At 49.5% G+C, this 25,659-nt stretch overlaps 1 protein-coding gene across 18 annotated transcripts in view; it reads right to left on the bottom strand.

The window, feature by feature from the left end:
• Positions 1–2,659: 2,659 nt before the first annotated feature.
• The window catches only part of Gramd1b (GRAM domain containing 1B), a 245,783-nt gene continuing 222,783 nt past the window's right edge, over positions 2,660–25,659 (bottom strand). For 9 of the 18 annotated variants that reach the window (XM_028866278.2, XM_028866284.2, XM_037207591.1 and 6 more), the window contains 15 exons: positions 24,877–24,972; positions 24,168–24,248; positions 21,035–21,150; positions 19,210–19,366; positions 17,931–18,120; positions 17,544–17,687; positions 16,419–16,537; positions 16,003–16,145; positions 14,661–14,764; positions 13,903–14,106; positions 13,019–13,109; positions 9,874–9,885; positions 9,416–9,523; positions 9,020–9,137; positions 2,660–7,616 (listed from right to left, as the gene is read on the bottom strand). In XM_028866278.2, coding sequence (XP_028722111.1) covers positions 7,527–7,616; positions 9,020–9,137; positions 9,416–9,523; positions 9,874–9,885; positions 13,019–13,109; positions 13,903–14,106; positions 14,661–14,764; positions 16,003–16,145; positions 16,419–16,537; positions 17,544–17,687; positions 17,931–18,120; positions 19,210–19,366; positions 21,035–21,150; positions 24,168–24,248; positions 24,877–24,972 — 1,773 coding nt within the window. In that variant the 3' untranslated portion in view covers positions 2,660–7,526. The remainder of the gene's footprint in view (positions 7,617–9,019; positions 9,138–9,415; positions 9,524–9,873; positions 9,886–13,018; positions 13,110–13,902; positions 14,107–14,660; positions 14,765–16,002; positions 16,146–16,418; positions 16,538–17,543; positions 17,688–17,930; positions 18,121–19,209; positions 19,367–21,034; positions 21,151–24,167; positions 24,249–24,876; positions 24,973–25,659) is intronic. The other 9 variants (XM_028866281.2, XM_037207593.1, XM_037207595.1 and 6 more) reach the window with 3 other exon arrangements.

Genomic DNA, 25,659 nt, shown 5'->3' with positions numbered 1-25,659 from the left:
AGCTACTCAACTCAGTTGGTCCAGAAAGCATCTTGCCCTGTGACTTTTACTGTCCGCTGGGTCTTGAATCAAGCCCCAATTCCTGAGTGGAAATACCCAGTGCTTGCTCCTATCTCAGGCTTCACTTTCAGTCCATTTAAGAGCCTTCCTTATTCTTTGGTTTCTCCACCCTCAAATAACTGTACATACGAGCTTTCTTTTTGAGTTTCTGGGATTGCTCTAGATATCAAACTGGAATTATCAGTACAAGAGGAAGTTTTCAGAATAAGATTGTGCTGGGAAAGACAGCAATGGGGTTAAGAAAAGGGACAGGGCTGAAGAGATAGCTCACAAGGTAATGTGCTCGCCACACAAATGTGAGAACCCACGTGTGGCCTCCAGAACCCACGTAAACAGCCAGGCATTGTGGCACACTCTAGTGCTCCCTGTGTCAGGGAGGAAGAGACAGGAAGGTCTGTAGGTAGGCCTCACTAACCAGGTCACCTGGCCTAGCTTACTTGGTGAGCTCCAGGCAGGGGAGAGATCCCGTCTCAAAAACAAAAAAACCAACAAAGTGGGCAGTGCCTGAGGAATGATACCCAAGGTTGACTTCTGGCCTGCACATGTACATGCACTCTAGTTAAGGCCCATATGTATACATGCATAGACATGCGTGCGCATGCACACACACATGCACACACACACACCTTCCTCTCACATCTGTTTTATAAATGAGAAAGCCCTAGTTCTGTGAATTCACCCAGTCACTGCAAATGTATCTAACTAAGTGTGCTTGCTCATCAATAGGATCATCGACTCACTACATTAACACACTGTGTCAAATACTAGGTTAGGCTCTCAATAGACGACCCCAGGATCTTAGGTCTATAAAAATGTGTGTGTGTGTGTGTGTGTGTGTGTGTGTGTGTGTGTGTGTGTGCGCGCGCGCCGCATACACTTGGGCATAGGCCCATGATTCCAGGAAAGTCTCTGTTCATGTCAATAAAGTGTCTCTGAAGACCACACACGCTGGGTTTGCTCTGCTTACCACACGCGGCTGCTGCCCCCACTTCGTGCACCCAGGAGACTAACCCTAGAGAATGAAAATACTCCAAAGTCTAGAGCTAAACATGCCTTTCAGTCCTTCCTATCCTCCACACAAACACAAAAGAAATGTGCACATTTCCTAACCAGGTGGGGAGATGCTAACTTCAAGGGAGGTCTAATATAAGGAAGACTCAGGTGGCTTCTCTGTGGGGAGCATAAAGGCAAAGCTGTCTCCAGGATCTTGCTTCCTGGGGGTGTGGTAGGAGGGTGGGTTGAGGCAAAGGTTTCTCTGTGTAACCCTGGCAGTCCTGGAACTTGCTCTGTACAGCAGGCTAGCCTCAAACTCAGAGATCTGTCTGCCTCTCAAGTGCTGGGATTAAAGGTATACACCATCACACCCGGCTCTACCACAACTCTTACAAGAATGCTGATTAAGACTAAATTTGGGAGCCGGGCAGTGGTGGCTCATGCCTTTAATCCCAGCACTCACGAGGCAGAGGCAGGCAGATCTCTGTGAGTTCGAGGCCAGCCTGGTCTACAAAGCGAGTTCCAGGAAAGGCGCAAAGCTACACAGAGAAACCCTGTCTCGAAAAACAAACAAACAAACAAAAAGACGAAAATTGGGGTTGGAGAGATAGCATAGTGGTTAAGGGTGCTTGTGGCTCTTCTGGAGGACCCCAGTCTAGTTTCCAGTATCCATGTCAGGTGGCTCACAACCACCTGTAACTCCAGCTCCAGGGGATCTGACACCCTCTCATGTCATCCGAAGGCACCTATACTCATATAAGAACACAGACACGAACATATACACATAATTAAAGCTTTTAAAAATATGTAAAGATTAAAATTATTGTAGTACAGTTCCAGCTACCATACTAAGAGATACGCATGCATTTCTTTATGAAAGACATTATCCCTACACACTGAGGATTGGAATGACAGATGGGCCCATGGCCACACTACTGGTTACTAGTGACACTTAGTGTGCACTCAGGCGTGACAGTTCAAACTCTTCCCCTCCAAGGCTCTTGACATACTGAAGGAGTGGAACAACTGTAGGACCCAGAGAGAACTGAGTGCTAGCTGACCACTGGTCATGATCACACAGCAGCTGCGGAAGACCTGAACAAGACTGGGCCTTTCATTCCATCGTGGATGGGGTAGGAGCTCACGAGGCCCTACCCCTCCCTGAGGATCTACTGGGGAGAGAGCGGAGTTTTCTTCGCTGGTGTAGCCACTGACGAGTTGCTCGGGCTTCAGGAGGCAGCGCCCCTACCCACGCTTATACAAGCAACCTCGTTAAACCCAGTGAGTTACAAAAAGACAGGAGGGTGGGAGGGGGATAGGAGAGGGTAACGGAGATGGATAAGATCACAATACATTTTATAAGTCTGTATGAACTTGTCAAAAAATAAGAAATAATGAACATGAGCTAAATAAATGATAAAAAAAATTCAAAACCCGAGCCATTCCATTCAATCAGGCTGCTTCCCTTCCTGAGATGGAGGCCCGTATGTGGGCAATATGCCAGTACACACATGCTTCCACGACTTTGCTGTGAGCATTATTTAGGGACATCAGAAGCACCGGGGATGCGGACTACCGAAGGACCAAGCAATAAACACACACACCATTTGTTATTTGTACTTCAATACTTTTTTTTTTTCCTTTAATTCCTACTGGACTTCCATGGCTCTAGTACTTTACATTAAGATTTGGCTGGGTAGCCTTGTATGTGTCTAGGGACTAGCAGTAAGTTTTCAGACCTTGCGCACAGCGCCAGGCAAAGTACAGTTATAGATCCGAATACAGACGGCCAGACAACTCGACTGCAACCAACCTGTGTTCGTTCCCGCTTGTGGCCCAGTGCAGGTGCTGGGTGCTGCTCCCTCTGCCTCACCCTACTCCACCCCATTGGTCAGGATTATCCATGGGGCCACTATGGCCTCTGATCCATCCCTCCCCACCTCAGAGTCTAGGTTGAGTGAGGGGGGGGAAAAGCACCATGGGTTTGGGAAGATGGTCTGGTCCATGCAGAGAGTGGTCTGGCCCTAGAGTGCAAGGTAAGGGGACGTGGGGTGCCACACATTCTTGTTGGCAAAAGTGACTGTTGTACTGTGCAGTCTTTGCACACAACACAGAAGCCCGGGGCCAACTCCCCAGACAGCCTGATGTCCTGCCTGGAGCAAGGGCCGCCATTTTGCTTCTGAGGTGTCTTATTGTGTTGAGAGAAGCAAGGAGGACCAAAGGGCAGAGATGACAATGTCCATTAAGCATTCACATGCTGGGGAGATCGTCTGGCATCAGCAAATCTTGGCAGGTAAATGCTTCTCACCGGCAGCCAAGGCTCCAATCCGGGCTCCCAGGCCTGCTGAGGACCTCCAAGTCACAAGACCCCTGAGCTGTTGCAGGGCACATCAGAACAGGGAGCTGGCTGAGCCCATCACAATGGCTGGAGCAGGAGTGAGGTAACAAGGCTGGGCAGAGAGGTGGGAGAGGGAGCTAGCTCTCTACACCAAGTACCAATTCCTGATTCATGTCAGGAATGCAGGGATGTTGAAAGATGGCCTTCCAGAAAACACTCCTCTGAGACCCAAATGCATCTTCTGGAAGAAGACTTGGAGATGGAAAGGAGTGGGGTCAGCCTGCTGGAGTGGGGGTGGGGGTGGGGTGGGGTGGGGGGACGAGGATTGAGAATGGCCAAGGGAAAACAGGAGTGACTGCCCCCTAGCTTAGAGACAGGGACGGGGTTGGGGTGAGGGAGAGAGTCCTGGAGAGGGCAGGCAGAGTCCAGGTGTGTAGGAAGGGCCACCACAGCCCTGCCACCTGGGGGAGGAGAGAAGAGTTGCTATTTCTCCTAGGCCCTCCTGAGAAGGGCTGGCTTTGGCTGTCCCGCAGAGCTAACGAAGTGGCATGGTACGGCACAGGAAGGACCCTTCTGGGAGCACGAATCGCCCAGAGAGAGTCTTCCCCTAGCCAGTTGTTTCCCCAACACCTCACCCTACAGATGCTGTCTGTGATAATAACAGGCCAGTCCCAGCATAGGTGAGGGGCTATGGACAAGTAGAGAATCCATCTGTGGCAAATTCCTCGTGAGGTTCCCTGGTGCTCCCCACTCCTTGATGCCAGTCCTGTGCCCTAAGGCAAGCCGAGGATTTTAGCAAGAGTTTCCTAATTTATCCAAACCACAACAGGGTTTTGGCTGAGCAAAACAGAAGTTCTAGAAACTGGGAATGGCTTCTTCCCATTGTGTCCTCCATCACTGAGGAAGGAGCATGGACAGTGTGGACAGTAGTAGAAAGGATTCACAGTGCCTGGAGATGGAAGATGGACTCTGTCCAAAATGATACTCTTCTTGCTGCGATCCTCCTTTCAGCACAAACCAATTCCAAACAAAAACTAGGCCAAAGGAGGAAGGAACATTCTCCTGGGTTAACACTGAGCAAGGCTATCCCTGTCACTGGGGTCCCCTCGACCTCCTAGCCAAGAGCAAAGCTCGTCTGTCCTGGCGAAACATCTTCCAAAATTGGAAAGTCCAAATCTCACTAGTCTCTGGCCTAATCTCTGAGTCAAGGTCAAACCTAGAACCCACATTACAGGTAATTTCTGACCCTCGCCTGTTCCAAGTGGATCCTGAAGCTCAGTGACAGGGACTTAACCAAGCAAGGCCACACAATTTTTCAACAACACCGTCAGAACTCAAGTCCAGGCCGCTCCACTCTTAGTCCAGTGAAACTACATTGACAAACAAATCCATATAGAAAGATCAATATGTATCTACGATAAATAAATAGACAAAACCTGCCAGCTGGATGAAGTCACCCAAGGCATGCCAGCTTCCATGACCTTCTGCAGACAGACAGCCACTTACCAGGCTATTGGCCAGGGTACCTGTTTTTGTTGCAAGGGTGAGTTCCCTTCTCTTTCACGAAGTATTGATTGAGGGTGGGGAGAGGACTTTGTGTGGGAATAAACTGAGTTGTTAGTTTCTTCCTGGTTTAAAAGCGAATGCCCGAGCTAATGCTAACACGAAAGGAACTCAAAAGAAAGCTGTGATTCCTAGGGGCTATTCCTTATGAGTACATAGCATCTGGGCTCATCCGAAAGCAGGAGGCTCTCGATGACAAATTAGGTGTTCTCCTCCCTAAAGGATACTGCAGGCCAAAGAAAAGCAGCTCTCTGTGGCAGGGCTACTTCTGTTACTTTCCTGGCCCCCTCACCCGCAATGAACTCTTTGAAATCATCCGAAAGGATCCACAGCTACTTTAACAATTCAGCTTAAGTAAATAACTGCATATGCGATAGATTTGAGAATTTCCAATTTTGCTTCCAAAAAGTTTCTGGGAATTCTTTTGGCTTCTGGCTATTCCAAGAGGAAACTGCCTAGCATTTCAAATGGTACCATTCTTTCTTCTTCGTCTCAGGGCTCGTGGGTCTTGACTGTCACCAGCAAATCTCTCAAAACCCTGAACAACTGGTCTTTGGGCCTTGTCCGCTCTAGAAGAACAGATAAATCCATTTCCTCACCCTTGCTTTTCCCAGAAGAGTGCTAGTAATGCTAGCTAAGCACTGAGCCTGCCTTTCCCTTCATCAGAGAACGATGTGGGGATATATCCAGTTGTCTGATTCTGCCCTTCAAGAAATACCAGGCCCTATTTCTCCAGGACACTGCAACATCAATGCCTTCCTTTCACTGCCCTTAGAATGCTCAGACAATTCTAAGAGGAGAAAGTGACGTTCTGTTTGGCATAGATAACCAGCACTGTCTTGCCTGCTTTGTACTGATGCTCTGGGAAATCTGGTGTTCCTTCTTCCTCTCACCTTGAGAAGCCCAGGAGAAACGGCAAGCTTCGAGAAGCGTTTGCACCAACCTGGCAACAATTCTTTACTACTATGGATCTCCATGAGCTCTGCCTGGGGCTGGCAGGATTCCTTGAGCCATTAGATGGAAGAGCAGTAGATACTGTAAGGGAGGATGATCAATCCGCCCAGAAGGGCCCCTTGAGATCATATAAAAGCCTGAGTCCTGATGGGCTAACATTAAGAAGGCCCTGGCTGGTTCAAGTTCCTGACGTAGCATCTTCCTCTTATTTCTTGGTGACTTTATACTCACTGGGGCCAGACACTAGGAAGAGATTTGCACACACACACACACACACACACACACACACACACCTTGCAGAGAACCCCCACTCCTAAACCTGAGAGACATAGAACTGAGGTGGCTCTCGGGGGGTCAGGTTTCCCTTGGCCTCTCTCTGACCAAACATACACATCTGCTCCAAATCCTCCCTCTGGTGGCTCATACGTTTTCCCACACACAGTGGCACCCGGCTGCCTCTGTTGCTAATGCTGGTTCTTTACCAGGAGTAAATGATGCTGTTAGCCGTCTGAGCGGCTTGGCTACTGTGCTCACTACTCATACGGGATTCTGGGCAAGCCCTGCCATCCATGTTTCTAGACTGTTCTCTGTCTCCTAAAGCCTGGGGGGGGACGGGACTAGGATACCCTGACTTACCCTGGACATCAAACTCACAGCTCAAAGGGAAAGATTAGAGCCACAGACCTGACTGGTTTATAACCACGAAAAGAGGTTTTTGTTTTTTGTTTTTTGTTTTTTTAAACAAGGTCAAAAAGGCTCCACCCTGGCTAAGAAACAATGTGCTCTTAGGGCACAGAGAAACAAGAGGACTTTAGGCACTAAAAAGTGACACTTCCCCCAGATCCAGCCTGGGAGAAGACCAGAGAGAAAGGGAGTGGGAGAATGAGAAATTCCCAGCCCTTGTGGGGTCCACACCCTACTCGGGTCAGAAGAAGGTGTGGGGGTGGCTGAGGAGAATTCCCTTCAGATGCCAGAGCTCAGGAGCCTGCAGCCCCACAGCCCAGGCCCCACCAACGCAGCCTCTGTCACAGTCCTCGCCACCTGGCTTTCAGTGTGGTCCTAACCAATGGTCTCCTGGGGGACTTTGGATGGGGCTCCTGCCCTCTCCGTTCTTCCTGTTCCCAAGAGAAGGCCTGGGGAAGCACTGGGGGGGGGGAAGAACAGGTTCTCTTTTATTCTAGAGACAAATCAAAAGAGGGTTAGGGAATGAAGCACCTTAAGCAATGCCCTCTTGAAACGTTTTTGAAGACCCAAGGGTCTTCACAGGCATTAACTTTGGCTCAGCCACATTTCCCTTCTAAGGGCCAAGAATGGCCAGCAAGGGAAGGGGTGAGGAACAGAAGATGGGAGGAGGAGGAGGATCAGGGGAGGTTGGTGCTGAGAGGTGGTCCCTGCCCTCCTCAGTCCCTCCACAGTAGAGGGAAAACGCTGCTCTGGCCGGCACAGGGGGCGGGAGTTCCCGCTCCTTCTCCCTGGTACATAGGCATTATCTCTTTTTTTAAAATCTGTATATAATATATATTTATATTCTGTATATATATATATATTTATATATATTTATAGGGTCTATGTACATGTATTGCACAGGCCTCTTGCAGCCACCCCTGGTCCTGCCTTGTCAATGATAGCGGTTCCTCTTCTCGTCGCTTTCCGATGTGTAGTCTCGGGACCTGATGCCGTTCTGAAGGTTGATGAGTGAATCCTTCATCTGTAAGACAGTGTGCTCTCCGTGAATGTCCACAAAGCTGCAGCTCCCACATCCATCTGTGGCCCACCCCTGACCGTGCCACAGAGCCAACAGATACTAGGTCTGCAAAGGTGGCTCCCAGGAGCCTCGACCTATGGCAGGAAGGGCTCAGCCAGTCCAGCACTGGAAATCCCTTGGGCTTGGTTATTTGCAACTCTTTTTATCAATGAATTACCAGTCTCCAATCACTCTGAGGAGCCATCTTACACTACCACTTTCTTGACCATCAACTCTGATCCTGAATATACCTTCTGCCTATCTTTCTCCTGGCCTGGGATGCTTTCCAGTTTCCCTGCGCCAATTTCACCAAGCTGGAAAGGACCAGAAACAACACAAACTTTCTATGGTCACAGTGCTCCTTTGCCTCCCAGCCTGTCAGACACACAGGGTCTCGTGGCTGCCTCATCACGAGCTGTTTCACTTCACGTTTCTTGGAACTAAAACCATCCGGCCCTTTGCAGGCATACACAGAGGGTGTCAAGCAGAGGGGAGGCAGGTTCTTGACCAGCTCCATAGCAGGAAATTAATATTCTGGGGTCATGGGATGAGGTCCAAAAGGGGCAGCTCCGGCTGGAGACTTCAAATGGTCCATCACATAGCAGCCCGTGGAAATGCTGTCTGAGTAAGCTACTCTGTTACAATGACATGGGATAGCTCCTGGTCTCTCGGCATCGTCTACTGCTTTGGTCTCTCTGGTTCTTCTAAATCAGCTCGTCAGGTGGGGGAAGGGGTCCATTTCTGTTCTGTGCATGAGGAGGGTACATGTGGAGGTCGGAGGACAACTTGCAGGAGTCTCTCCTTCTACCTGGAGATAAAACTCGGGTTGCCAGGTTTGGTGGCAAGCACCTTTAACAGCTGAACCATCTCACCGGCTCCTCAAATTATTAAATACACATCCTCTGGGAAGACAAATTACTATACAGCATTTCTCTATTTAAAAAAAAAAAAAAACCAAGTCTGTCCTACAACCCTCTGGCTATTAATCTATCTCTTACTTTGTTATTGTTTCTTATGTTTCTAATATTTCATTAAGGAATAGCATTAAAAGCAAACCAAAGGATGGCCCAGCATAATAATAAAGAGGAAGAGGACATCAGAAGGGTGGCGAGGGAACATGGTGACACTTCTCAGTACAGGAGGAAAGCAGTTCAGCATCCTAAAGATGAGGGACTGCCGGGCAGTGATGGCGCACGCCTTTATTCCCAGCACTTGGGAGGCAGAGCCAGGCAGATCTCTGAGTTCGAGGCCAGCCTGGGCTACAGAGTGAGTTCCAGGACAGGCTCCAAAGCTACACAGAAAAACCTTGTCTCGAGGAGAAAAAAAAAAAAAAAAAAAAAAAAGATGAGGGACTGTGAGCATCTCACCTGGTCAAGGAGCATCACTGAGGATTTGATGATCTCCCTCCACTTCTGGAGCTCGGTATCATGGTACTTTTGTTGAGATTCTAATAGCTGGGCCCATTCTGTCTGAGACTGGGGTAACCTGTGGAGTAGAAGAAGGGGGGGTCCCCAACAGCTGGAGTTATGCTCAGTGGGCTGGCCTGTGCTCCCAAAGGATAGTCACATCAGGGTGCTTTCTCTTCTGCTCAATGCCCCGGGGTCCCCACTGCCCTCAAACTTAGGCTGAAACTCTAAGGACAGACTTGTAGAACTGAACTACAGACTCATCTCAAAGGGGTGTCCCTTGAGCACAGGCAATGGAGCAGTCCCAGACAGCTGGGTAGGGTTAAGATGGGGACAAAGAAGTAAGGTCGATATTACCTTTCCTGGAGCCTGAGACCCTGCCAGGCAGTGAGGGTCTGTGTGGTGTATTCCAGCATCCACAGCTTGTAAAAGAGCATCATGTTAAGGATGACCAGCAGCACCAGACTAGGGAGACAGACACGGGGAAAAGCCAAGGACAGTGAGATAGAATCCGGGCCAGCAATCTTCCCGCCTACCCATGAGACCATGTGCCTGCCTGCTGGGCCAACCCAAGCATTCCAGAGATGGGGTGAGGAAGTTGAAAGAGTGTAGCAATGGTCAGAGATAGAGAAGCAGCCTAGTCTACTGGGTCAGTGACAGAGCAGGAGAGCCATGGAGAGGGAGATAAGCAAAGGTATTGAAGGCACTGGTCGGGGGTGGAGGGGACGGGCACCCGAATCTGGGTGCCTGAGGGAAAAGGGCGTAGGTGGAGAGGAAGAGGGATGAGGTAAAGGGAACAATCGTAGAGCTGGTACCTGAAACAGATCCTAATGGGAGCAAGGAAGAAAAATGAGGAGGAGGCAGAGGTTAGAAACGGGGGTGTGGGGGAGGAGGAAATGCACTTCAATAGAGCCAAGAGCAAGTGAACATCGACGAGAAAAAAACACGAGAGGCAAAGGCACGATGGACGAGGAGGCCAGGCAAGGAAGGATGGGGGGGGGGAGGTAGTGGCAGACTCGTAGTTTTCCGTGGGTGCTAAATCGAGAGACTCTTCCATCAACCCCAAGTCACGCCATACCGGAAGGGCTGGACTAAAGGAGCAACTGCTATGCCTTATGGGTACTGGTACCTCCCTGAGGCTGCAGTGTCTTCTCCCTGTGCTGACCAACTGTCTTGCAGGGATCAGAAGCAGAGAGATGAAGGATAACAAGGGTGGGAAGTGGAGGGGGGGAGATACCAGGGAGGAGGCTGGGGAAAATTCCCTTCTCTCTACCTCAGTGGCTGCCTAGGCCGTTCTGTGACAGAAGCTCACGGGAGAGAGACAAAGGCAGGGATGCGGAGGAGATCCCGAGTCAGGCAGAATTGGGGGTGAATCTTAGTGCGTAACTTAGAAATCTTTCTGAACTTCCGTAAGTTTCCCCTGGAACTGTTTTCTCACCAGGGACATCGGTCCTAACCTGCGGGGGTTGTTCTGTGGGTGGAGAGGAACATAACCTCCAGCAGTAGGACCACCTTAAGAGCTGGTCCTTTTTTTTTTTTTTTTTTGGTTTTTCGAGACAGGGTTTCTCTGTGTAGCTTTGCGCCTTTCCTGGCACTCACTTGCTAGCCCAGGCTGGCCTCGAACTCACAGAGATCCGCCTGCCTCTGCCTCCCGAGTGCTGGGATTAAAGGCGTGCGCCACCACCGCCCGGCAGAGCTGGTTCTTAACGTGAAAGGATTCGGGAAGGACAGGTAGACACAGGAAGAGAGCAGCTGGCCAAGCTGGGAAGGCAAGTCGTAAGTGGAAAAGGGGCCAACAGTGGAAAGAAATCATAGGCGACTTAGACTGTGCCTCAGGACACAGCGTTTGTCTAAAAGCAGCGCCCGACGGACGTCTTGCTAGTGTTCCTCTTCTGTCAGCTGCAGGTCCCGGGGGCTAGCCTACGTTCTCCGTGAGAACATCCCGCTTTTGCGTGGAGCTGCGACACCGGCATCTAACTATGTGAGCACACGCTGAATCATCTGAGCGCCCACCTCCTCAGCATGTGCCGCATACCACCTTACATTTGGGTTTGGGTATACAATCCCGGGTGTTTTAAGGAAAGGTCATGGGCTGTCTGAGGGAAGACTCCCCAGTGTGCCAAACAGAGACAAAGAGGTTTGTGGGAGGTTGAGTCACCACACTGAGGGTGGATGATGGCAAGAGCCTGCCAGACATGGGTAAGCTGTGCTGTGTCAGTGTGTTCTAAACACAGGCTATTAGAACGCCAGCCTGGAGTGCACGGTGTTGAGTCAGAAGGCTCGACTATCCTAAACTTACAAAGGCACAGAGTTAGCCCATACTTAAGGGACTGGCCCCCTTGAGTGGGCGGGCCTTCTCTCTTTAAATAAAACTGAAATGCAGAGAGAACACAAATATAGAACTAACCAAGCTTCTAGTCTCTTATTTACCAGTATCCATCACCTGGCTTTAACAGTGACATGAATCCCATTACATTGGTGTTTGAAGGATGAGTTTTATAGTTGTCTCTGTCCTTATTGCTGTCATGTCATGGTTTCTCACGCTATCCTCTGAAGAACTTACATATGCTTGCATGCTGTGCCTTCAGGAGTAGCCAGAACCCTTCTTATTTTTTCCATTTAGAGGCTTTTCTCCTCTCGGGAGTCACAGGGCAGTCCCCGGCCCCACTTCAGTCACCCTCTGCATGGATGGCCTCATTGATACCAATAGCTTCACTCTGTCTCCTAAGGGCCAGGCCCAGGGACAGCAGCAAAGGCCTGTCCTCCTCAACCAGATAACCCATTGCAGCTCAGACAGTTTGGGGCTTTGGCATGTCTTCTCTGACCACTTTCAATTAAATTCCAAATTTCCGTGGACACCAGCCCCTGTAGTCCCTGGTGGCAGCAGGTCTTCCTCTGAGACATGACCGAAGGGTTACTGAGCCCTTCCATCCGTGGCCTCTCCTAACCACGCGGTCCTCTCATCTGGTGACCCCTCTGATGCACGTCACCGGAAGCACCCACACTGCTTCCAGTCTTTGTGTTAATCCATCCCCCGAACCGACAGAGTGCTGGTCTCACTGTGCCACCTGTGAGCTTCCCCCAGAGTATCCTGAGAGTGAGGATGTCCCCTCACATCCCTCTGAGGATGCTTCAGGGAGAAGTACAGGAGGGTCACAGGGGCAAAACTGACCCCGAGGTGGTCTGGTGCCCGGTGTACGGAAGATAGAGCAGGCCATGTGGGTCTTTGCCATGCCTCTCATCCACCTGGGCCATCTCCATGCTAACGGCTCATCCCCAATCCAGAGCAATGGGATGCCAGGCTGCAGGCCAAGCCAAGCAGAAAAGCTGTCCTCGGCTGCTCCAAAGGCCTTTCATTCAAATGGTTTAGCATGTCCTGGGCATTGATGACAGACAAGGACTCACACACCAGACAGCTGTGTTCTCCTATCTTATGCCTTCAGGTCTTTTGGCTTCTCATCTCCCTAATTCAACTTACTGCGCAAGATATCGAATCTACGGTTTTATAATGCTGTGCTAATTATAAGTCACCTACATTGTAATAAGCATCTGCTCTCCCTGGACTGGAAGCATTGATTTTGTCTGGCTACCCTGCCTGCAAGGACTCTGTGTATGGCTCTCATGCTGGGCACAGAGCAGACACTCAAGAGGACCTCTTATAAATTAATGGACTCTTAAGATGTCCTGAAGCATCCCTATGTCAGTCAGCCTTTATCGTGAGGAGGGATCCTAAGCGTTCTGCCTCTCTCACCCACTTGGCATAGATACTGAATACACCATTTTCCCCTTAGAAGGCTAACACACAAGAAGTATTGAGAAGACGCAAAGACACAGGAACCAAGAGGAGAGAGGGGTAAAAGTAAAGGGGAGCATATGCTGGAGAGATGAGGATGATTCTCCGGCACCAGGCAGGAGCAGGGAGATGTTGGAGCCAGGGGAGGAGGACCTGGAGTCTCTTACACACAGCTGATAACCAGCAGCAGCTTGGACACACTTTGTAGGTGAAAACCGTTGGGAGTGTCCTCGGGGATATGCCGCGTCTGCGTAGAACCTGTGGGAGAATAAACAGGCCATCATCATCATCATCATCATCATCATCATCATCATCATCATCTTCACGGTCCACAAGTCCACACACTGCTGACAGGGTACCAGAGAACAGTGCATCATGCTTTCAGTGGCCTTGTGCTCACACCTCGCCCTACAACATGAGGAGGTAAAATCTGCAAAGCCAAGGCTTGGGTCAGATAATTACTGAACGAAGGAGAAAACGTAGCTATGTAACTAGGATATAGAGATGTGACTGGCTGATGAAGACAGGCTAGAGGCAGCGGGCTCCCAACCCTGGCTTCATAATCAGCTACGTGACATCAGGGCAAGACATGTAACTTCTCTCAGTCAGTCTACTTAAATGTGACATTCATCACAAATGTTATATCTGAAACACATAACTAAAGCACAAATGGTGTGCTCTAGTTGAGGCTGGAATGAGGAGCGCATGGGAAATAGTGGTCTTCTCCAGTCCTCACACAGCTCGGAAAAACTCACAAGCGTGTGCAAAGCATGATTCGTCAAACACTGGAATCGTGGTCTCTAGGTCCCTTGGAGAGACCCAGGTTTCCATGACAGACAATATAATGATTGAAAGGATGGATGAGAAGAGGAAGAAATATAAGAGGAGTCCACAGCCCAGGCAGGCAGGCACTTGGTGGGTCTGTGAGGGGCGAGTGACAAATTCTGCTCATGGTGCAAACCGGGTGTGCATCTATGTGTCACGACAGAGGCATACAGCTCCTCCCCATGGTACCAATCTACACAACCATTCTCATCTGGAACAAACATACCTGCCACGTGCTTGATCCTGTGGCCCACATCTTCATCAGTGGGTGTGGTGACAGGGCTCATGACCTCTTCCAGGTGAGGAACCCGCAGGTGGGCATGGGGACGCTTCCTCCTCCGTACTGCTGAAGACTTATTGGCCTTCTCTTTAGGGGACTGTCTGTGCATTTCAGCCAGGTAGGTACTCTCTGTTTTGGTTAGCTCAGACTCTGTCAGACACAAAAGGGCCATGTCAGAGACCTATAGCTTCAACCCAACATAATGTCCACCAGAAGCAGCTCTCTACTAGGACCATATTCCTACAGACATACCTGGGAAGCTGGCCCAGTGGGAAGACGACCCTCAGAGATGGCCATGCCAAGGATTTTTGAGGCCAAATCTTGCTTAGAGGACCATGTTCCCAACCTTCGCACCTCCATGTATATATAATTTATGACATATCACACATTTCCTAAATAGATGCCCTTAGATCTCTCCTATAATAAGATGACTCAATACCAGTGTCTGAGGTTCACTTGAGAGTAGGTGAAAATCACAGCCCCTCCTTATTGGTCTCAAAGCTACAGATGCAGTCTCTAGGAAGATACATACATCCCCAGACATAACAAACTTGATGCTCATTTCAGGGGCAGAATTAGGCACCCTATGAAACCAATTTATGGTCTCAGAGACCCCCATGTTCTCCAGGTTTCCCGTTCCCCCCCGGAACAGAAGCCAGCAAGGAAAGGTTCAGGCTAGATGACATGAGGTCTGTGGCACCCACCTAGATGGCGGAAGTAGTCCTCCAGTCCACTCCAGAAGTTCTTCTCGATGAAAGTTTTTACAAACCCCCAGGGCTGTTTTCGATAGCGGAGCTCTGTGGAGACCCTGAGGAGCAGGCCGTTAGAAACAGGATCAGCCATTCATATTGAGAAAACGGGTTTTAAAACATAGAAGATGAGAGGCTAGTGGTATATATGTATAGGGAGTGGGGGGGGGGATGCAATATAGGCTCTGCAGCCCCCTAGCCAATCAAGAGAACGTTTAGAAATGAAAGTCAAACCCTTTTCAATCCAAGTAGGGATTCCAGTGCCCCATCATTTGCAGCTCTGAGTGTCTTCTCACCTGCCTGGCTCTAGGCTACACCCAAGCCCTTCTGAAAGTTCCCTCTGCCAGCCGCTGCCCGCACCATCGCCCATCACCCATGCAGCAGCGTCGCTCTCTACCCTCCCATGTCAAAGCCTTGCTGTCTGCCTCTTCCTTAGGTGTATGAGCACCTGTCAGTAAATCATAATCCCCCACACACACACATCAAGGCTGTTTATCCTGATTCGCTGCCTCTCCAGGGGTGATACCTCCCCCCGGACCTAACGGGAACACGGCCATGCTTGGAGTCTTCTTACATTCCCACCCAACATCTGTCTTCTGCATAGAGAATGGACTAGCTCCTCCTGAGAATGTCTAGCCGGCATCAACCATAACGATTTTCAAACGGGTATGTGTGCTGATTTTATAATTAGATGGCATATTTCTTCCAGGGTCACGGTCTATATTTCTCCCTTCCTCTGAGTGGGCATCACAGTATCCAGCGCTAACTTCATCTGACTGTGATATGAGCCGGTAGGCTGAGCGCAGAGAGCTGGTTGTGTTAGGTCAGGATTAGGACAGGTCTCTAGGAGCTCTCACTGGTCAACAGTGGAAACAATAGGAATCCTACCACACAGGACGCAGAGCTAAGTTAGGCATGGGGGTCCGATTGCTAAAAACTAAGCTTCGGTATGAATTGGGGCGCGATTGATTCCTGACCAAGTTACTCTTCTGATAAACAAGGGTAACTCATCTCCTTGGGTTATTCTAAAGAGCCCAACAGATGTAGTTTAAGTACCTACATAGTTCCATAGAAACCATACAAAACGAACAGTAGGCAATGGTGAAGATCTTCCAAAGAAGATGCAAAGCACTCCATGGGACACAAGAATAATGAAGTCAGGGCTGGAAGGGGAGGCGTCTCAGGATCCAGGGAGGTCACACAGTGAGAGTAGGCCAGCCCCACTTCGCCCCAGTGAGCCAAGGGGCAGTGAACACCTTCCGACACCCACACCCACACAAGCCTTCACACAGCACACCTGAGTCGACTCTTGTTCCGGGCCACGCGGGTGAGCGTGTAGCGATTGATGGTGTAGAAGTAGTCATGGTATGGCACATCGTGGGTAAGGACTTCAGCATCTATCACGTAGCATTCACTCTCCTGGCTTGCTTTGTACATGGTCTGTGGGTAGGGGAAGCACCATTGACCAACACTGAGGAGAAGCCAGATCGGAACAGCGCCTTTCCCAGCGCCCCTGCCCCTGGACTCCTGGGTAGAAAGTGTGGCACCACTTTGACCTGGCAGCATCTGAGCTCTGAGCTCATTGGATGCTGCTGCCTCCGGACTAAACCAAGCCTAGATCCAGAGGCATCTCCCAAGTCCAGCTTTCATCCTTCGTGATGTGACAGTACTTCCGAACACGCCCTCCCTTGATTCTTTCCTCTGCCTGCTCACCTGTGTCTCCCGGACGGTGGCGGTTTTGGGAGCCAGGGGGTTAGTAAGGGTGATGGTGTAGAGGATCACTCGGCTCTGGTTTCCATTTTCCTCCTTTTTCCACGGATGGAAGATGATATCTGAGGGCAGAGAAGAGCCCTAGCGTGAGGGGGGTGGGGAACAGCGCAACTCCACTCATCTGAATCTCTCCGCCAATGAACTCCTTGCCCCATGCCGGCTACAGGACAGCCACCCCCTCCCCTGGAAGCCAATAGGAGTTTGAAAGCTGGAGGAGGTGGTGAAGAGGAGGTGGAGTTGGGGCAGAAAGAGGCCCATTGTGGCATTGTTGAAATTCTACAGGGAGCTCCAGAATGCTGATTGTTCCAAGGCTGGGGCAGGAGGTCCCGGGGCCACCTGCGGGGGTGCGGGCAACATTGGAGTTACTGTGGTAAGGGCATCAGATCCCCAGGGAGTGTGGCCACCCCGTGGCCTCAAGGTGCCTCTCCTTGCAGAGGGTGCCCTGTTGCCTAGAGCTTTTGCTCAGAGGGGATGATTGGCATCTCTGAGAGGCAGTGTTAACATCTGTGCTGCGGGGGGGGGGGGGGGGGGGGGGGGGGGGGGGGGGCGGCGCTGGCTGAGTGAGAGAGTGAGAACATGAGCCCCCAGGGTACCAGATACGAATCCTCACTCAGCCCTTCTAGACTGCAGGCAGATAAAGAACAGCCTGGGGTGCAGATTGCCAACACCCTAGTGCCAGGAACCCCAGGGCCCACCCACGGCACAGCTGAGGACTGAATGAGCCGAGGCAGCACACTCAGCACAGCGGGTTCCTCCCAAGCAGCGCCACGGCTGCCCTGGAGTAGACACAGAGCCCTGCGGGGACCAAGAGCTGGCAGGGCCTGCTCACTGTGCAGTCTTTGGAGTCTGGAGGACAGAGGGCAGATGAAAACCTGCAGTGCTAGTGACAGACAGGGCCAGAGTACCCTAGGGGATCTTTGGCACCACGTAAGGCCAGAAAGAGGAGCCTGTGACATTGGGGAAAGGATGGTATCTGGTAAGAGGTAGGAAAAAAGAAGGAGGAGGAGGAGGAAGTATGGTGGAGAAAAGGGATGGACAGTCAGGGAGGGGCTAGCCCGCAGGTCAGACCAGAGAAGCGCCGCTGCTCCATGAAGTCCCGAAGGAAGGGTGAGTTGGTGAACAACAGGTCATAGAGTTTGTCCACGCTGAAGTTGAAGACCTCGTTCACGTACTGTCTTCCACTCAGGTCCTCGTAGAAGGCCTGGACCTCTCCTGTGCAGAAGAGAGGATGAAGAAGACAGTGACGAGGAGGGCAGGAGGCTGGGCTGACGTCCCTGGGGCACTGACGTCTCTGGCTAATGTGGGCGCTACCACCAAGGGAAGGGTGGCTGGGCTCCTGGGCACACTGTTAGTGCCTTCGCCTGCATCACTTCCCTCCTCTGGGATCTCAGCTTCCTTTCATGCTGCGCAATGGAGAGGTGACGGGATGCTCCAGACACATGTTCAGAGGCTCACCTTCATCGTGGGTATCTGAAGAATCACTGAGCTCGGTGGGGATATCCTCATTGTCATTGAAGTCCAGTGAAGGGGAGGTCACGGGCGCAATGATCTCAATCTTCTCTCCCATGATGTTGTCGATGGCAAGCTCCTTCTCCAAGGACCCATCACCCTCCATCACCTCTTCCTCCAGCGGCAAGCCATCAAACTGCAGTGGAGATCAAGAGTCAGCCACCAGGGTCCCTCTCTGTGGATCCACTCTTCAAAGGGGAGACTAGGAACCCAGCTTTAGAAGTCACCCCGTCCCCAGCACAGCTGCTCAGGAGCAGGGCGGAGGGCAGGTGCTAGGACTGTGCTGAGCTGCCCAGAAGAGGCAGCATAGAACCAAGCACTCATTGACCTTTTCGTGCCATTCAAAGGGCACACTGGTCTACCAGTGGCACTCTCATCCTAGGCCCTTTCTGGAACTATAGTCCCACCATGCGGCTACAATGCCGGTCTGCCTGTGAACAATACCCTTTTCCTCAGGATCATAGAGGGCTTCACGGGCATGTCTGGGGCTCCATTCTCTCATTGGCACCAGAAGGGAATTGATTCTATTTTAAAGCTAATCTCACAAATAGAAAATGAAGGCGAGGCACCAACGACATTTTCATCCTAAGGCAGGTTAGCCTGACCACCGAATGTGGAATAAAACATTCTCTTTTCTGAGAGTCCTTGAGGAACCCAGCCCCTTCTTGCCTACACATGCCCTAATCCTTCCGCAAAGTTCTGGCTTCTCTGCAACAGTGTTCCTGAGGAGAAAGGTCCTCACAGACATTTATCTAGCCTCCATAAACTTCAGCATAGTAGGAAAATAAACTGCAAAGGAACTCAAGCAACATTCATGACGTGGGTAAGCAATGAGCTGTCCTATGGTTCTATATTCCTGTGTGAATTTGACTTTGGATCAAGGCAGGGAAGGGGGAAAAAAGACCCAGGAAAGGTATCCAGATAAAGGCTGTCTGGAGTAGTCCACCAACTGCTCTACTCTGAGAAGACTTGGAATACTTTTTAATCTTCGCATATGTCAAACCAAGTCATGTAAACAAGGTGCTGAGAATCTAGCTCTTGGCCTCTGGAATATACTCTCGGCACTAAGAGCTCATGAGTTCTAAGATGTTCCCATAGTTACGGTGACCACATGGAACCCCTTCCTACTTCCCTGCTCCCAGTGGGGCTCATGAGGGGTTAACTGAACTAGGAGAAAATGGCCACTCATCAGGGCAGGGATTTGCCCAGAGCTTCTGACCCATACCGAGACAGGGGCTTCACTGCTTCCCGTAGAGGTCAGTGTGCTGTTGGTGATGGACTTCTTGGGCAGCTGGGGGCTGGCATCAGGCTTGGTCTCTATGCTGCTTTTGGATGAGCTGTCGTTCACTTCATTCTCTTCTACAGGGATCTCTTCACAGTAGCTGGAGAAGACCCCACCCCCCATGAGCTCAGGTTGGTCTCTGTGTCCTTAGTCTAAGGACTTAGGCCTGTCTCTCCATCTGAAACTATGGGCTTTCTGGCTGCTTTTCTTTGTATGTCATTTTGTGCCAACCAAAAAGCTGCCCTCTCGTTGCTCTCCCAAAGCCTCATTCCCTTCTTATTCCACTTCTCCCTACCCAGAAACGTCTATCTGAAAACTCACCTTTTCTAGATAGCCTCCTTAGATGTCTGTCTACCCAAACATAACCATACCTCATCTTACGCTTTTCTGTTGGGTCCCATCACATGCCGATCATCTGAATCTAACATCTGGGTTCTAATCACACATTTCCTTTCTCAAACATCAACTACTAAGAAGACTGGACTCTGAATACAGTACTCTCTCAGTAGTACTGCCCAAATCACAGATCATAACTAACAACCGTCTCTTCCTTGTACATCCCGAAGGAAGTCAGGTGTCGTGCTAGAGACACTTCAAGAGTGCCACTGGAGTAGTCATTATCCTCACAGTCATTGCTGACATTAACATCTGACTGGCCCATTTAGTAGCATCTGGATGTATTACCGCACCCAGTAAATCATGATGTGCATTTTAGACATCAGCAAATAGGGTTGGACAGAGCCAATGTGAAAGCAACATTAATATTGCTCCAAGCCAAGGTCTGAGCACTGTGCTCTTCCCTTGCTTCTTATTTTACTAGCTTCTCACACAACATTTAGTCTCCACACACCTAATCCCTGTCAGCCACTCACTCTCCTCATCTTCCTACCTGCAGCACGTCATACAGTGAGAGGCCCCATCCCTAACTCCCTGTTCCTGGCTTCTAGTGTGTGAGACACTCGTTCCTTGCTGGACATTCTTTCTCTGCTTCCCACTCTTGCTGAGTGCTTCCAAGCCTAGCCCTTGAATGTGATTTTACTTTTTTATGTTCACTCACTTGGAGGACTGAGCTAACCCCATGGTTATCCACGAGTGACTCCCAGCTTTATAGCCCTGGCCCAAACTTCCGCATGAACCAAACAGCCATCCTCAAAAGCCTACTTGATCTCTCTGCTTGGCTAGTGGGCATCCCTGTTTGCCTAAAACCAACCTTCTAATCTCAAAGTCCGTCAACAATAGTCCCCATCTTTGTTTGGAACCACTCCATTCTTCCAAAGAGTTAAACCAACAAACTTTAAATCAAACCTGGGATTTGTTTCTGAGCCATGAGCAAATCCTTCAAAATACATTGAGGAACTAATTACCATCAGAGCTACTGTAACCTCCCTGGTCCAAACCACCACCACCACGTGTCCTCTAAATTATCATCTAACAACCTTGGAACAAGTCCCCCTTGTCTCCACTTGAGTGTATTTCCAACTAGTCTTGTCTAGATGTTAAGTCAGAACTTATCAACTGTCTATTACAAACCTCCCCATCCCTTTCTGCCTAAAAGCCAACTGTCACATTGGCCAAAGGGCTACTGCTAGTCCCTGTTCCCTTGACCTCCTGGCTCCATCTCTGACCATTTCTATATTACTGTTACTGTTCCTTCTGCCTGAAGCACTGGTTCCCTCCATAGTTTCCTGCAAGGTGATACCCAGATACCATTTTCCAGATGATCTCCTCATTGATATCTTCTGGGAGGCTCACCCAAGCCCACACTCACCCCATGGTGTTGAAGTCATCGTCCGGGGGCACGTAGTCCTCGTCATCACTAGTGAGACCCAGCTCATTCCCATAGCACTGGTGGACAAAGTGCCAGAGCTCCTTGGGGCACAGTGGCTGCAAGAGAGAAGAGAGTGACTTGGATCGCCCTCCCTCAGGCCCTGCCATTCTGCACAGAAGCGCTAAGCCAGGCTGGCCCCATTGGGGGGAAAGAAGGCAAAGGACCCTCTTCCCAACTGAATAGAGAGGACACCTCTATGACAATGCCACCCACCTCAGATATCCCAGTCAGATGCCAGTCTCCCATCTGAAAATGTAGATTCCAACAAAACCAAGGATGTCGACCTTCCTTGCCTGCCCCTTCAACAGAGCTTTGCAGAATGGGATTAACAGGCCTTCTGGAGATGGGAAGCACCCCGCCTCCTACACCCATGTTAATCTAGGGCCACAGTTATCTCTGAATATCCACAGGTGCCCTGACTCAGTCTTGCAACACCACAGAAATGAAAGGTCATCTCCCCAGCTCTCTCCTGACAACCAGAATATTTCCTTCTTCATTCTGAAGGGCAATCAATTTGTGTACAATCCTATGTCTAGTTCCCAGTGTTTGCTTATTGAGGAGGCGTCTATTTGTCCTCTTTAAAAATACTGTCCTAAGAAAAGCTAGTTTTCCAGGAGGAATTGAAATGGCTGAGTTGGGGGAGGGACAGAGAGAGAGAGCAATGAAAGAGATATCTTGATAGAGAGAGACATTACGGGGTTAGGAAGGAACCTGGTGAAACCTGGTGGTAGGGAAATTCCCAAGAATCCACAAGGATGATTCCAGCTAAGACTCCTAGCAATAGTGGAGAGGGTGCCTGAACTGGCCTTCCCCCATAATCAGATTAGTGACTACCCTAATTGTCATCATAGAACCTACAACCAGTAACTAATGGAAGCCAATATAGAGATCCACAGCCAAGCACTGGGCTAAGCTTCTGGAGTTCAGTTGGAGAGGGGGAGGAGGGATCATATGAGCAAAGGGGTCAAAATCATGATGGGGAAACCCACAGAGACAGCTGACCTGAGCTAATGGGAGCTTGTGGACTCTGGACTGACAGCTGAGGAACCTGCATGGGACTGACCTAGGCCCTCTGCATGTGGGTGATAGTTGTGTGGTTTGATCTGTTTTGGGGGCCCCTGGCAGTGGGACCAAGACTTATCCCGGAAGCATGAACTGGCTTTTTGGAGCCCATTCCCTATGGAGGGATGGCTTACTCAGCCTTGATACAGGGAGGAGGGGCTTGGTCCTGCCTCAACTTGGAATGCCAGACTTTGTTGACTCCCCAAGGAAGGCCTTACCCCCTCTGAGGAGTGGGAGGGAGGTGGGGTGAGGGTGGGGGAAAGAGGAGAATGAAATGAAAAATTTAAATTAGAAAAAGGAAAAACTAGTTTTCATAGGGCACAATTTCCAGAGGGAAGCAAATGAATGTCAAAGAAACCAGGATCATGGGTGGAACCGTTATTGAGTCACAGACTAAAAAGAAGGGAGAAAGTGGTCGTGACACGTACGTGACAAAAGAGCATAAGGAAAAGAGATGCAACCAATAACGAGAAATAAATAATAAGTGGAAACTCAGGAGTCCTGACACTAACAGACTTTCCAGATAATACGAGAGGTCTCCAGACCCACACGTTGAAGGAACGGTTCGGGCATCTGGAAGAATCCCTTAAGTCAGCCTTCCAGTTTTCTGACTTAGCAGGACAGTTGGGGCCTGTTTCTGGACCAGTGGGTGTTGAGCGCTGGCTTTCAGTGATGACCAGGAGAATAAGCCTTTCCTCTCTTACCTGTCTCTAGCCTACGCGTGGACACCCTTCTTCCCTCCTGGGACATACCTGCCTTCTGTCCAACTCCGTCCTAGCCTCCTCACCGTTCACCTTCCCTGTACTGCTTTCCCTGACCAGTTCTGCCTGGCTCAGCTAGAGTCCACATGGTCAGGACAAGAGCAGTTAGCAGACTCTCGTTAGATAAAATTAATAAAGTCATTTTGGAAGACATTTAGATGCCAAGTGCATGGCTCTGTGCCTTATTCAGAAATGACAACAGATGTGAACTGAAAAATCGAACTTGCCAGTAAATATGCAGGCCCATTATCACTTTACCATTACCGATGCCTGATAAGGTCAGGAGATCTCAGCTCAAAAAGCTACAAAGGTTTAGACCAGGGCCCTAGAGGCTCACATTAAAAAAACTATAGATAAAAATTAATTTAGTTAGGTTTCTCCAGATAGTAATTCGCTCAGGCTAGAGTCAAGATAAATACAATCATGTCAATTATATGGTAACCTAGTTAGAAGTACATATTATTTATATAGGGATTTTTTTCCCCTTACATTTGTTTCTCTGGCCTGGAGAGTTCCCCCAACACCTGACAGCTTCAAAATGGGAACTCTCTATGGACATGGGCTGTAATATTCCATCTGTGTCTCCTTCCAACCTAACTCACCAGCCATCAGTTGGTGGCTAACCTGACTGAGTTTTCTTATTTTCTTTATTGACCTACATGACCTGCTCCTCCTCACCTCCCCAGCTGATCCCAGGAGACCACAGTAAAGGCTCTTGCCCATTCTTCTACCCCCTTCACCTCCTGAGTAGCCCCAGTGCTTTTCAATGTGGCCTGGCATGACCTGCATGGCATGCCTAATTTCTGGAGAACCTGTGGATAGGAAACCGACTTCCTTCACAGCAGCCATGTCTATGGCTACCTGCTTCATTCTACTTGGTTAACCCAAGCCCTGGAGAAGTATAAAACAGTGGGACTAAAGTGCCCCAAATCATAGGTGCCTGACTCCTGACAGTGCTGGAGCATTCTCATAAAAAAAAAAAAAAAAAAGCTAACTCTGTTCAGGACTCAGGTCAAGATTACTAGTGGAAGATTTCCAGAGACATGGGCTCACTAAGAGCCAGCCTTACCACAATAAAAGCACGCTTCCCAACTAGGATAATATCCAATAATATCCAAGTGAGAAGAACATTATGCATGGATGGCCTTCCCAGGCTGAAGGACAGAGTCCATCCCTCCTGTCTATCTGTCTGTCTATCTATCCATCCATATATCTACTAACAGAGGGATTTTACACCCTTCAGTATTTACCTTTTCAAGGAGAGCATTCTGCCAGAGCCGGAACATCATCATGTATGTCCTATCCCGGGCCCCAAATGAAGTAAAAAAGTGCTAGATGGAAGCAGAAGATGCAGAGAAACATCTGTGAAAACTTTTAACATAGTGACGAGAAACACATTCAATAAAAAAATTCTTTTATTCAAAATATTCAGTCTCAAATGCTATTGACTGTCAGTTACCCAAAATCATCAGCACCCTGGGGACCTGAAATCTCCAAGTCCCAATGAGAACTAAGCCCTTCAATATTTTACCCAGACTTTCTTCTGTGGTTTTTACTCTAGTTCTAAACTGTGTCTTCAAAAATAAAAATGTTCTTTGCTCACCAACTGGAACTGGGCAAGAGGTGAGCTGGGATGCAGCATAAAGAGGATGAGACAAACCTATTGACCCATCAACCTTCAGCGAAATCTAAATATGCATAGTCTATAGTCACAGTACTCAAAACTGGGTGTTTTCGCTCAAAGTTCTGACATGCGACCCTAAGCCCCTGCTCAGCCCTCAACCACCCTGCTCACCCAGGGAGTGTTTTCTAGAACTTGTACCCTGCTTACTGCCTGCCACTCCAAACCCATCAGTCTAAAGATCAAGGTGAGTTAAGGGTAAGAATGCAGGAGTGGGGAGATGGGGAGTGGGGTGTGGGGGTGCACGGGTAGAAAGGTCAGAACTCGACAACACTCACCTTTTCTGAATCGGTACAGACTTGGATGGCATTGGGAATGAGGCGAGCTGTTTTCTCTTTAGTCATGGAACAGATATCTTTCAAACGGACTGTCAGCTGGCATCATCATGGTGACAGAGCAGCAAGCAAAAAGAGGGCATTAGCACAGTCAGGCGAAAAGTGTTCATGGGACACTAGAAGTTGCCAGACAAAAATCAAACTGCTCTTCTCATGACTCTGGCCCTGGAAGGGACCAACTTGGAGATGATACAGTTTGCACCTTATGCCACAGAGGCCATGTACTAAGGAACCATCTCTGGCCATGGTACCTAGGTTCTACAACCCAATATATGGGCAGAGGAGCTGCCATTTTTGCTACTGACGAAAACACAGAACACTGGTGCTGGGAGGGCTTATAAAATCATCTAAGTAACTTTTCTCCATCTGATTTTTAAAAGATGAGGGAATAAAGGCAAATTAAAAAAAAATTAAGATCACAATTAATAAAATGCAGAACCCAGAAAGTGAGCAAGTCAGTTCTTCTGAGCCCTTCAGCCAATGCCCTGCCCACTTTACTGTGCCTTGCTCTGCCACAACTCATACCAGATAGCTATGTGCGTTTGCCAAAGGAAAACATTTTTGTGTACTGTCCTCCACACCCAAGAGATGGGAAAGAAGTACATGGCATAAGAGATGGCATGACTGTGATTCAAAATTGGGTATCCTCCAGTGTTCAGGCCTGGGTTGGTGTTAACAATAAAAAGGCAGAGCCGGGGTGGTGACGCATGCCTTTAGTCCCAGCAC

Source organism: Peromyscus leucopus, chromosome 7 (genome assembly GCF_004664715.2).
Source record: "Peromyscus leucopus breed LL Stock chromosome 7, UCI_PerLeu_2.1, whole genome shotgun sequence".
NCBI lineage: Eukaryota > Metazoa > Chordata > Mammalia > Rodentia > Cricetidae > Peromyscus > Peromyscus leucopus.
This window is presented reverse-complemented; position numbering and strand designations above follow the sequence as displayed.